Raw genomic sequence first — 12,649 nt, 5'->3', positions numbered from 1 at the left:
GGTTAGAAGGAATTTGTATCACTATTAATAACAATACATTAGGTCCAAATGTATAAACACACCCCCATGTTTTGAAAAATCGCAACGAAATGCGCAATCCGATCAAAAATCCGATGAAACTTGTTAGGGTAATTGAGGAACAAACCCAACATAAATGAGTCAAATTTCATAAGAATCAGTCAATTACAAACCAAGATGAATTTTTGAAATTTCACCAATGATGATCCAGAATCAGTCGATTCATCTGGATCCCCTCCAAAATTGAATGGAATCTTCCAATGGCGTAAGGTCTATTTTTTCCTAAACTTTTGAAGAAATCTGTTAGGTAACCCTGCAAACAGAGAAAAATGCCACTGAAAATAATCCCTTACCTCCTTAAAAGGTCACTCAAAAACTAGTTAACAGCAGTTTGTCAAAGCTTGGGGGGCAATCAATACAACCCTACTTCTGTTTGAATGCATGAACTCAACAGTAAAACTTTATTTTGCAGGTTCACTTGTCACAGCGTTTCAGGTAATATTGCAAATATTTTGCAAGCATTATCTTTAATTACTGATAAACATCACAGTTACAAAGTAGTGATAGACCGATAGATTGACTGGCCGATATTACCTGCCGTTGTTTGCGGTTTTTACGTGTATCGGCATTGGCCGATGCGGGCTGCCACATTCGTCGATTCGTATTAGTTATTTGTTAAATATATTTTACTTGTTGTTCTGTCTCACCTTTGTTAATTTCAATAAATGTTTTTTTTTTTTTTTTTTTAAATTGAGACTCGTACCATTTGCTATCATCATTGTGTAATTTTTATGATGTAAATTGAGGGAGAAAAAGTAGTATCGGCTCCAAATACCAGCCCACAATAATCAGCAGTCCGTGTCGGTCATCGGCTAAGGCTGATGGAAAAAAAATCGGTATCGGCATCGGCCCTAAAACAACCATAACGGTCGATCCTTATGACAAAGGACCTTATGTATGAAATGACATTAAAGGGACAATAAAGACAGCACGTGTGGGAGAGATGTGATATATGTATAATACGTTGCACCAGTCTATCCACTCAGCTGCAATCCTCTTGTGTCTCTGAGCTTTTTTTTCTCCTGCACAATGTCATGGATTGCTCTCTACTTTGTGTTCATCAGATTAAATCACTGAGCAAGGATTACATGTTGATCTAAACTCAAACATTTAGGGAACGTTGTCCAGAGTCTGGCCTTTGCCTTTGGCAGCTTTTCCATTCGATGACTGCTGATGGGAACAGAGCAGAGAGGTCGTCTGACTGCATCCACTGACCTACATACGCAGTAGAGGGACTCATGCCTATTATGTAAATTCCTTTGCCATCTTTTCAGCGAAACTGTGCCAACTTTCTTGCCTGGGGCCTCCACTCAGGGCGAGTCAATGCCCATGAACCACAACTCTGGATTTCACTATCAACCCATGGGATTTTAACATTTATACACGCATACATGTTTAAGTAATCATGCCAATTTGATTTGAAGATTAAGAATGTGCCTTAATTCCAGTTATTAATTGATTGTTGGCATTATTTGGAGGATAATCTACAGAGAAAGTTGAACTGACCACTCTTCAGAGTTTTCTAAAGATTTAAAATGTATCATGTTACTGATAAAAATCAGGTTTGTGCTGATTTATTCTATGAGATTTTTCTTAATTTATTAATTCGACCATTTGTTTATCTATATTTTTTTAGAATTAACTTGTATGGGGATGGTAATTGGATTTAGATAATTTCACTTTAATCACTACATTTATTTTACATTATAGTTTTGGCCTCACTCATACTTTGTCCAATGCAGGGGTGTCAAACTCATTTTACTTTGGGGGCCACATACTTCCTGGTTTAATCTCAATGGGGCCAAAACAGAAATAATACAGATTTTTTGTGGTAAAAGAGCAATTTCAACATTAGGTAATGTTTTCCTGTATTAAAAAAATGTCTGTAATTCACTTGGAATTAAGTGTAAAACATGCCACAGATATTAGTGACTTCAGGGTTTCATAATTCATAATTCCTTGAATTTGTGGACAATTTTTGTGTCAAAAAGATTCTTGTGATTTGAGAAATAATTTGGGACATTAAAATAGGGTTCTGGCAAACAATTTACTAATAGAAAATACAGAAACAGTGAAACTATAAGCAGAGAGAAATTACAAGGCCCTGTAAATTTTGGGGAGTGTCATTATGTTTTTGAATTGGAAAGGACTACAATTATATCTGGAACTAAACTTTACGTTGATTCAAATAGTGATTCAGGAATTTGTTCTAATTTGAAAAACATAAAAATGAAAGAAAGAAAAAATTCCTACCATAGGCCAAAGTGGAGACTGCAATACATGAATGCAATAAAAATATTTAGGTATAAAAATGATTTTATATTGACTAAATTAAATTACCATATTATTAAAATACATAATGTCACAGATGTGTTTTATTATTATTATTATTATTATTATTATTATTATTATTATTATTATTATTATTATTATTATTAACATCTTGTTATTTGCACATTCTAGTCTAACTACTGTTTATATTTATACTTATGTTTATACTTATTATCATCTCTTCTAGTTGATTGTTTATTATTGAATGTTTCACTATTGGAGAGAGCACAGTTGACCGAGTCAAATTCCTCGTGTGTACAACATACACTTGGCCAATAAAGATGATTCTGATTCTGATTCTGATTATTATTATTATTATTATTATTATTATTATTATTATTACAATCTCACTCCGTTCCACGTGGTGTCGCTGTAGTGCTAAAGGTGTTAGCTCTAAAGGCCCGAGTGGCATTTTGCGGAAGTAGCATGTTGTTGCATTTGGGGTTGTCAGTTCTCTTTGCGGCTTTTTTGTCCTTCCCTGCTTTATTGGACCATAACTCTCAAATCTGCGGATTAATGTTTAAGACAAAGCTGTTAGATACTGGGTAAGTAAGTGCTTAATGTTGGGTAATAATTGCTGTGTGCTAAATGTCGAGTCTTATCGAGCCAACGTTTGTTTGAAACGAGCATGAGTACATTGAGTACATGTTGCTACCTAGCTACACATGTCACCGGTGTTATCATGGTTTACCTGATAGAAACCGTCTGCACCTTTTCAACATATATGTATGTGTATTTATTCATGTAATATACATGTTCAACACTTGGTGCATCTCCATTGTTTCTGAGCAGAGCTAATGTTAGCGTAGCCTCCACTTCCAGCTAATGTTAGTCTTACCTTGTTAGCGTGTGTTTACATTGTGTTAAATCACAGTTTAGCGACAGTTTTTTTTTTTTTTTTTTAGAATTGTAGTCCATAATAAGTAATAGCATTTAAAGAGTTGTAAACTTTTTTAACGAGGGAGCAGGCAGTACAAGAGCATAATTTTAACGTTTTCAAAAATTGTTAATTCAACTTTATTTATTTAGTACTAATTACATCAAAGGTCATCTCAAAGAGCTCGATTTTAAAGGCCTTTTGTACACTGAAATGTTCAGTATTATTACTTATATTTAAAGGTCCACTATTATGTGCTATTTTTAATTTGGCTATGGATACTTCGAACGTATCCATAGATTGCCACTCTATGCATACGCAGCGCCCCTCATTGGCCAGTTTAGATTACGTGGTAGGTGCACCACGTGACTTAAAGTTCCGTCATTTGTATTTTTGCTCATATTTATTTTTAGCTACCCCGCTAACCCTTTTATTTTAGCCCTATCCCTAACTCTAACATGTTTAATTTTGTCGGATATGTATTTTCAAAGGTGGAATTTGCCGTGTTAAATATGTTAAATGAAAACAATTATTTGTCAAATACATCTCCATTTGTTTTAAGAACCCCAACAAAATTTGTTTTTGATGTTTATTTTCCCACACTCGCCTGTTTTCCATAGTTTTAGCCCTCTGAAATGTTACTTTCTGCGCAGTTCTAAAAACGGGCTGTTTTAGGGCCTACTTATGCATATTCATGTGTGGGTGTGTCTGTAGACACTGACTCCACACAACAGCTGATGACTAGCAATTTTCTTTTGCTATCCACACACTCTTGTTATTGTTTTCAGCCAAAAAACTTGGCTCACATGGCTATTTAAGCGGCTATTGTGATTTTAGGTCAGCCAAACACGGTTTCAGGGTCTGTGTGCGTCTGCCGCAGCGGAGATCAGCTGAGTCAGCTGGTTCAAACACTCACCGGAGCTGCTACGTCGCTTTCTTCTCCTCCTCTCCACTACTTATTACAGGAATAGTCCATTCAAGGTGACAGTTCACTGTTTTGTCCAACCGCTGCGTCGCATTGGGTCACAAACACGTCATATCATCTCAAAGGCGTAAGGAGGCGGTATAACGGACACGAAAACTGGAACTGATTGTAACTGCTCTCTGGGCGCTACACCATGGCTGCCCACTGCTCCTCAGGGAGGGGTTAGATGTAGAGAACACATTTCTCGGGCCCTATAAAATCTGTGTTAACGGAATAGCGGACGGAATCTACCAATGAAAACGGTTAAACGCGGAAATGGACAAAATCGGCATGAAACTCCGTCACCGTGGAGCAAAGAACGTTTTTTAATGGGCAAATGTTTCCGGGGATCGCTTATTAGGTGAACCGCCCTCCCTCTTCCTGTCTTGGCTGCATTAAACTCATCTTAAACCACCACAAACACCCTCTAAAACAACACAACTCATCACTAACTCCTAAATACAGAGCCTCCCGTGCCCGTTTAACTTTGCTGTGCCTGTGAAGCTCCGCCGTTTTCCATGAGAACGTGATCAGCTTTAATCATCTTCACCTGCTCAGTGTTTGAACTGCTGTGCCTGGCTAACTAAGAATAATTTTGTTTGTGTTGTAATTTTTTTTTTTTATTCCAACTTTCTTTCTGTGCTCGTAGGTACGCATTCACAGTCAGCAAGCTACCTCAAGTACAAACGTTTCAGTGGGAACTTCCAGTTTACAAAATAAAAGTCATTTGGAGCAACGTTATTAGAATGTTACATTTTAATGTCTCATCAGAGCTACAGAAGAGAGGATCATTTAAATTAGGTTAATTTAAATTAAGTTGATCAAAACTTAATCATTAAACCTGCTCAGATTCAGTAAACCATTGATCCCTGAGAGGAAATCAGGTAAGTAACATTAATGCAGTTTTCATACATCTTTATATGAAAATTAAATTAATTAGGAGCAGTTGGAATAATCCATGTCACTACAACTTATATCTACCTTTTAATTGTATCTGACTTTATTCATGACAAACATTTTTGATTAATTATGAGTTTTTTTATTTATTTAATAGTATTTATTTTGTTTCCTCACAGGAGTTAAAAACTAATAATTTCTTTAAAAAATTGAAGTGGAAAAAACGGAATTTGGAAAAAAATAAAAGAATTTATAGCGCCCTACATTTCATGTATGTAGCTTTACATATATGACAATAAATTATAATGTATTTTCTATATTAAACCACAGTGTTTATTTTAGCTGTGAGGTAGTTTGAGAGGGAGGAGGTCACATTCTTATATAGAGTAGGAGGAGCCAGGATTGTCAGGAGGAGGAATTTCCGCTAGTTGACGTCAACTAGCGAGAAAAATCTAACTCGCCCGTTTGGAGCTGACTTTTTACAAAATGTGGAATATCAAGAGGGTGGAAACAGAACTTTTTCAACTTAGGCCCTCTGAATGAGGCTAAAGGGATGTTTATCACTGTAGCAAAACAATTATAAAGTGATTTTTATCACAATATTGCCCCTTTAGAATACTGTACTTAAAACATTTTCATTTCTCACACATTTGTGGTCATTTCAGTTTAATTTTGAGGTGCAGGTCTTCACACTAAATATTATTACAGTGACTTTTTGCTTTTACATTTTAAATCTATTGTTTTCTCATTATTCATTACAATCTGTTTTCATAGCAGTTAATAAACACTGGTATAACAAATAATTCTTCTACTTAAACCATTGAACCATATCATCACAAATAGTGCAGCTACCAAAATGATCCAATATGTCGAACCTTTATTGCTCTTTTTCTGGTTTTAAAGGCTCCATTGTTGTAAATGCTGAACAACACAAAACAAAAAAATAAATACATTTGTGTCATTAGTAAAAATATTATATAAGTGTGGCGATGTCAGATTTTAAGTATGCTGATTGTGAGATGGTAAATATGTTTAGATACATACTCCATTAATAAGCAGACATCTTTCTATCCACACATCTATCATATTGGGAAACACAACAGCAAACATGCTCCTTGTGGCCTTTGGTGAAGTTTTTTTTTCTATTCCAAATACAAAGACACAACAACAACAAACCTCTGGGTCACTTTTCATTATCTTGTTGTATTTAGGAAATGCAAACTCGAATGTTAAGTGCGATAAAAGGTAAGTGATGGGCACAAATAAAGCTTTGTCTGAGACAAACACATACAAAACAAATGTTTTTTTTTTAAATGTGCTTGTTTTTTTTGTGTTTGGATAAAGTTAGGCAGGAAACTTTTATATTTAGAAGCAGCAATGTTTGTTTTGAGTAACGATGGAGCATTAAAACATGCCACTGTTGTTCACTGTGAAATATGATGACGATGACTAAATGTAACAGTTCTGTTTTTGTTTGTTTTTCTGATGTTCCTGCAGCTTCCCCACATGATGGCCGCGATGACGACCATCATCCATGACACTACAGAGGCGCTGTGCCTCTCCACACAGTACAACATCTATCTGAAGCCTATTGTCAAAATGACCGTCAGCGTGGCTTTGCCCCAACTCAAGCTCCCCGGTAAGAGCATCTCTAACTGGGAGGTGATGGAGAGGGTGAAGGCCATGGTTGCCCCGGAGCAGTTTTCCTCCCTGCGTATCTCAAAGAGCACCATGGACTTCATCCGTTTTGAGGGCGAGGTAGAAAACAAGACGGTGGTGAAGAGCTTGTTGAACCGGCTGGATGTGAAGAGCATCAAACTCAGTGGATTTACTGACGTGCTGAAGGTGAGTGTCACAATATAACACATTAAACTGTTGTTTTCATGTTTCTGATTTTACTAACAAGAGCATTAAAAATGTAATGATATCTGCTAAGGTTTAAGACCAATCTTTAGTTCACATTTTAAGTACTTTTGATGTAATACTGCCAACAGATAAACAAATGCTGGTGAAAATATGATCTTCTTGGCAAAGGTAATAAATGAATGCAGTAGCCACTTGGCTTTACATGATCAGGATTTTTGGGCTGATCACCGATCAGTGAGTTTAAAAAACGATCATTGATCTGATCATATGAATTCAGGATTTTTTTTAGGTACCGATCAAATTTCTTTGGTACTACCTGATAAAGACTCACGGAAAATCAAACGGTTCCATGTTTTGGGACCTAAACACAGCCTTGTGACTGCGAGGGAGTAGAAGAGTTGGAGAATTTCCATAACATTTGTTGTTGGTGTGTGTGGGTGCATGGCCCTTTAACTGCTAATGAATGCGCAGCTCGCTCGACCATGTGCGTAGTGAGGAAGCGTGTGAGACCGAAGCAGATCGATTGTAAGCTGTGTGCCGTCTCCGAATGATTGGCAAAGTAAACGTTGCAGCTGGTGAATTAAACCGGAGTTTCATGCCATATTCAATGACTGCTGTGAAGTGAGGGAGTTAACCCCAAAGCTGTGGATAGCTTTAACTACAGAGAGTTGGAGATGAAGCTGTGGAGGCAGACCACACTGGAGCTGCATGAAGCCTCCATCAGAATTAGCATTAGTGGAGCAAACGCAATTTATACTGACTGTCGCATCGCAAAAACCTGCTGTTGCTTATAGTCCGTATTCACATGTGCACGGTGGAGGTGGAGCTCACACACACGTGCTTGTTGTACATGCACACAGCTGCTCCGCTCCAACCGAGAGACATTTTTGCCGTTCGCGCATAGATTTTCACCTTTGTGCACAAACGTGAATGAACTAAAGCTGTGTCACGTAAAGTAAAAACCACTCTTTGGTGTAAATGAGATGATAAAACAATGCTATGGGAGCATTCTACAGAACGTTTCATTCCAACAATGATGTCTTTGATCAGATTAAGACATTACAGCCGATCGCATTAATTACATAAAATGCAAAATATCGGCCGATCCGATATAGTTGATCAGATCAGTGTAAAGCCTAGTCGCCACCTTTTATATATAAAATGATCATTACACAAAATAATAGGGGTGTAAGGAATCGATATACACCAACAATTTGATTTGAATCCCGATTTTAAAAAAGAATCAAAGATTGGGATGTAATGATGAACTTTTCAATTTGAATAAATAGATCATATTTAGGAGAAAACACAGATTCTCATTCTTTCATTTAAATTGTCATGAATTTTTTTAAACTAATATATTTTTTTATAATCTTCTTACAAACATAACTGTTTGAACTCATGAACGAAAAATAAACTGCACAATTTCTTCATTTATCACCATACAAAGTTGAACAAAGTTGTTTTTTAAAAACATAGAATAAAAATGTCAAAAGTTTGGGCTTAATTTCGATCATTAGTCACCTCGACATGTGCACGCACGGATGTGAATATAGACTAGAAATGGGTTCGGGCTTGAAGAGACATTGGCTTCATTCGGGTCGTGTTCTGTCAGGCTCGGGCCGTGTCTTCTTTTTTTGGTCCGATTAAAGCTCTTTTCCCTCCGCTGCTATTTGTTCAGCTGAACCAAGACCATAACCTCTAAACAAGCGGCACTAAAGAAGTCACAGCACCCCCTGTTGTTGTATCAATTTTAAGCCCCTGTTATTTGCATGCATTTTTAGCAGATTTAGGATATATCCTTACATCCCTAGCTCTGATGTCAGGATTTTTTTCTACACAGGATAGAACTTTGTGACGTGGTGAATTGATTGTATTGGCCTTCCTTTGTTTCTCAGGTGCGTGCTGTTGAAAACAAGGTAGACTTTCCTACTCGCCACGACTGGGACTCTTTTTTTCGTGACGCAAAGGACATGAATGAGACTTTACCAGGAGAGAGGCCCGACACCATTCACCTGGAAGGGCTTCCCTGTCGTTGGTTCAGCCAGAAGGAAAGTCACTACCCCGACAGGCCTTCAGAGGAAGTCCTTAAGGCTGTGTTTGAGACATTTGGAAAGGTGCGTCTGATCTCTGACAGATTTCATACTTAAAGAACATGTTGTTCAGCAGATTTGTGGGAAATAACACCTGGAATTGCTTTTAGGTTCGAAATGTCGACATCCCAATGCTGGACCCGTACAGAGAGGAGATGTCGGACAAAAACTTCAGCACGTTTAGTTTCGGGGGTCATCTCAATTTTGAAGCTTACGTTCAGTATCAAGAGTACGGTGGTTTCACCAAGGCCATGGACACGCTACGCGGGATGAAGCTGATGCTGAAAGGGGAAGATGGGAAAGCTGTGGCCTGTAACATCAAGGTACCGCAGACGTCAGCAGCATTTCAATATCCTTTATGTGGAAGAAAGTGTGATAGACTTGTGCATTTGTTCCCGACAGGTGACCTTTGACACCAGCAAACACCTGAGTGACTCTGCTCTGAAGAGGAGGAACCAGGAGAGGCTGAAGCTGCAGGAGCTGGAGAGACAAAGGGAGGAGCAGAAACGGAGAGAGAAAGAAGAGGAGGAGCGGCGCAAGGAGGAGGAGAGGTACAGCGCAGCTGAAAAGGACTGTAAATATTGAAGTGCTGAGTCAGCATATGGAGCTGTGATAATGTTTGTTTGGTTTTTTTTTTCTTTCAGAAAACAAAAAGTGCAAGAGGAGGAGGAGAAGGAGAGGAAGAAGGAGGAAAAGTTGCGGAGACGTGAGCAGAAAATCCGAGAGAGGGAGGAGAAGAAGAATCTGAAGAAGGTGAGGAAGCAACAGGAGGAAGAGCAGAAGAAGCTGCAGATGAAGATCGCCATGGAGGAGAGGAGGCTTCTGCTAGCTCAGCGCAACCTGGAATCTATACGACTCATCGCTGAGCTACTGGCCAGAGCCAAGGTACCAACACACACACACACACACACACACACACACACACACACACACACACACACACACACACACACACACACACACACACACACACACACACACACACACACACACACATCAGCTCAGTTATTAATAGGCACTGACATTAGGAAACAAGCTATAGGAAGAACATTTCATACCAAAGGTCTTTGATTTTTGTATTTCAAAGTAAATATCCAGTTCTTGTTTTTCTTTTATTAACACATCGTCTTCTTTAATTTATAACAACTTTGCAATAATTTTGGTTTTTAAGATAAACTGTTGACATTATCAATAATATTCATATCTATCAAAAGTATCTGGCACTATATACGACCATTATACAACTCTGCAGCTTGTATTTGGTTGCAACTAACGATGAAGATGACGTGTATTGATAACCATACAACATATTGAATGCTAACTTGTAACCAGTGCGCTCTTTCACTTTGTCATATTTTAAATATTAAACTATTAAAGAGTTTTTTTTTTTAACTTTTTCCTTGAACCCTTTGCTAGTATTTCCCAGTGTTTCTAGTTTTACCAACAAGTTCCTTCCTCAATATGTTTTGTTGTCATTTGTTGCCACAGCTCCTGAGTTTTGTGCTCTCAAGAATTGAACGTTAAGATTTTAATGCACTGTCTAACCATTACAAATTCATTTAAAGCTTGTAAATTATTTCAAGCTCTTTCTTGTTTAAAGTATTAAAGTATGTGTTGTTTTGTTAAGGCAATGAAGCAGCAGCAGCAGGAAAAAGAGCAGGCTGAACGTGAGGAGCGTGAGAAACAGGAGCAGGCGCGACAGAAAGAAGAACGAGCTCGTCTCCAGCAGCTGGAGGCGTGTCGACGCAAACAAGAAGAGGAGCTGCGGAGGGTGGAGTCTGAGAAAGAGAGGGCGATGGAGCTCCAACGCAAAGAGAGAGAGCTGAGGGAGAGACTGCTGGGCAACCTGTTGAAGAAAAACACTGGAAACACTTCAGAATCTACAAACGCTAGTGCTGTGCCCAGTGAGGCGCGCCCCATCCCTGGAAACGCATCCGTGCACGTTGAAGGTTGTGTGAACGGGGTGAAGGCGGCTGGCAGCAAAGAGAAGAAGCCGTCCAGATCCAGCGTTCCATCCCAAGGTTCAGGGGGGAAAAAGGTGGGACGGAAAAGTAGAAAGGAAACCAAAAACCTTCAGGAAGAGAATAGGAAAGAGCGACTTAGAAGTAGGCACAGTAGAGAGCGAGCACGGGAAAGCTCCCATCGAAGGCGGAGCTCAAGCAGCCAGGAGAGGAGGAGGCGGCGCCGCTCCGATAGCTACAGTAGAAGAAGAAGAAGAAGAAGCTCGAGTCACAGGAGGCGACCGCGAGGCCGACACAGCAGGAGCACCAGCTCCAGCAGAGAACGGAGTCGCAGCAGCAGTGGGAGGAGTTACAGGCGTAGTCGTCATGGATACAGCAGGAGCAGCTCCAGAGGAAGCAGCAGGAGTCGAGGAAGGAGGAGTCACAGTCAGAAATACAGAAGACGCAGCAGCAACAGGGAGAGGAGCTACTCCAGACGTCGCTAACGTCATCAATGGGAAGCTTCTGTCAATCAACGCATATCACCAGCTAAAGAACATTAAAAAAAATAACAATAAATGTGCTCAGTATTATAAGACAATAGAATTTTTGAATGCAAAAAAATTGATTTAAACTAAGCAAATCGAATAATTACAAGCTAAATCTGTTTAAGTTGATTTATTCCTCATTTACGTTGATAAATTAAAGCTTCAGTTTAAAAAGGTCAGACATTTAGTTTACAATCGAGAATTAGAATATTTATTATTTTAGATTAATACTATTGTGACATAAAATAGTTGGATCAACAACCACATCATTCACCATGAATAGGTAGTGGATTTTAGTGAAGTTTATACTGTAGAAAAATATCCTTGCTTTAAAAGTGTACAGTTTCTGAGACATATCAACAATGCAGGCTCTGCTGTAAAACTTGAACCTTCACAATAGTGTTATTTTTCTCGTGCCTGTAATTGATTGATCAGAACCTTTAGTGCTGCTTTGTTTGAAAAAGACAAGATTGTGGATGTAAACTAACATCTGCACGACATTTATCAAGAAAATGTAGCTCTGACAACCAAACAAACTGTAAAATTCCACCAAATTTTTAATTTAGTTTTAGCTGCTGAAACACACACGGAAGTCAGGCTGAACTTAGTAATGGAGGCTGATGATTAGGAGTTTAAAAAACAAATTGAAACATGTATTTTATTTTTTTGAAAGAAGTGCAAGTTGTTTTCATGACTTTTAATTGAAATGTCTGTTGAAAAAACCCACTGTATTGTAGTAGTAAAGATGTGTGCTGTATTCAGTGATGGTCACATTTCTTCAGCCTGTGTTTGTGTTGCAGTCATTTCTCTTGTTAACTGTCGTACTTAATCTTGTCTTGTCCATTTATTCCCTTTATGCTCGAGATCCACTGGAACATCTTATGAGCTGCTGCAAGTTGGTTACAAAATAAAACTGAAGACTGGTTTAAATACGTGGGTTTTATTTTTATTTATTTTTGGTAGGAGAGAAAACTGCAAAGCTTATTTATGATTTAATGTCTCACGTTTTCTTTTCGTTACTGAAAAGCTTACATTTCGGAATTTAATTACATTCA

General features: G+C 38.3%; 1 protein-coding gene across 1 annotated transcript; it reads left to right on the top strand.

Annotated features, from left to right (window-relative positions):
* The first annotated feature begins 2,808 nt into the window (after positions 1-2,808).
* On the top strand, positions 2,809-12,452 carry akap17a (A kinase (PRKA) anchor protein 17A). Its single transcript, XM_028435726.1, has 7 exons — positions 2,809-2,954; positions 6,645-6,992; positions 8,912-9,130; positions 9,217-9,429; positions 9,509-9,657; positions 9,751-9,991; positions 10,734-12,452. Exons 2-7 carry the CDS (start codon positions 6,654-6,656, stop codon positions 11,550-11,552), a joined length of 1,980 nt encoding a protein of 659 aa, XP_028291527.1. The 5' UTR covers positions 2,809-2,954; positions 6,645-6,653; the 3' UTR covers positions 11,553-12,452.
* The last annotated feature ends 197 nt before the right edge of the window (positions 12,453-12,649 follow it).

Source organism: Gouania willdenowi, chromosome 21 (assembly GCF_900634775.1).
Source record: "Gouania willdenowi chromosome 21, fGouWil2.1, whole genome shotgun sequence".
NCBI classification, from domain to species: Eukaryota; Metazoa; Chordata; class Actinopteri; order Blenniiformes; family Gobiesocidae; genus Gouania; species Gouania willdenowi.
Note: the sequence above shows the minus strand (reverse complement) of the source record. Positions and strands in the feature narration are given on the sequence as shown.

Bases quoted from the DNA above. Each gene is read 5' to 3' on its own strand.
- akap17a (XM_028435726.1), top strand. From the start codon at position 6,654: ATGATGGCCGCGATGACGACCATCATCCATGACACTACAGAGGCGCTG. The intron at 6,993-8,911 runs GTGAGTGTCACA...TTTGTTTCTCAG, and splicing joins GATTTACTGACGTGCTGAAG to GTGCGTGCTGTTGAAAACAA. The intron at 9,992-10,733 runs GTACCAACACAC...TGTTTTGTTAAG, and splicing joins AGCTACTGGCCAGAGCCAAG to GCAATGAAGCAGCAGCAGCA.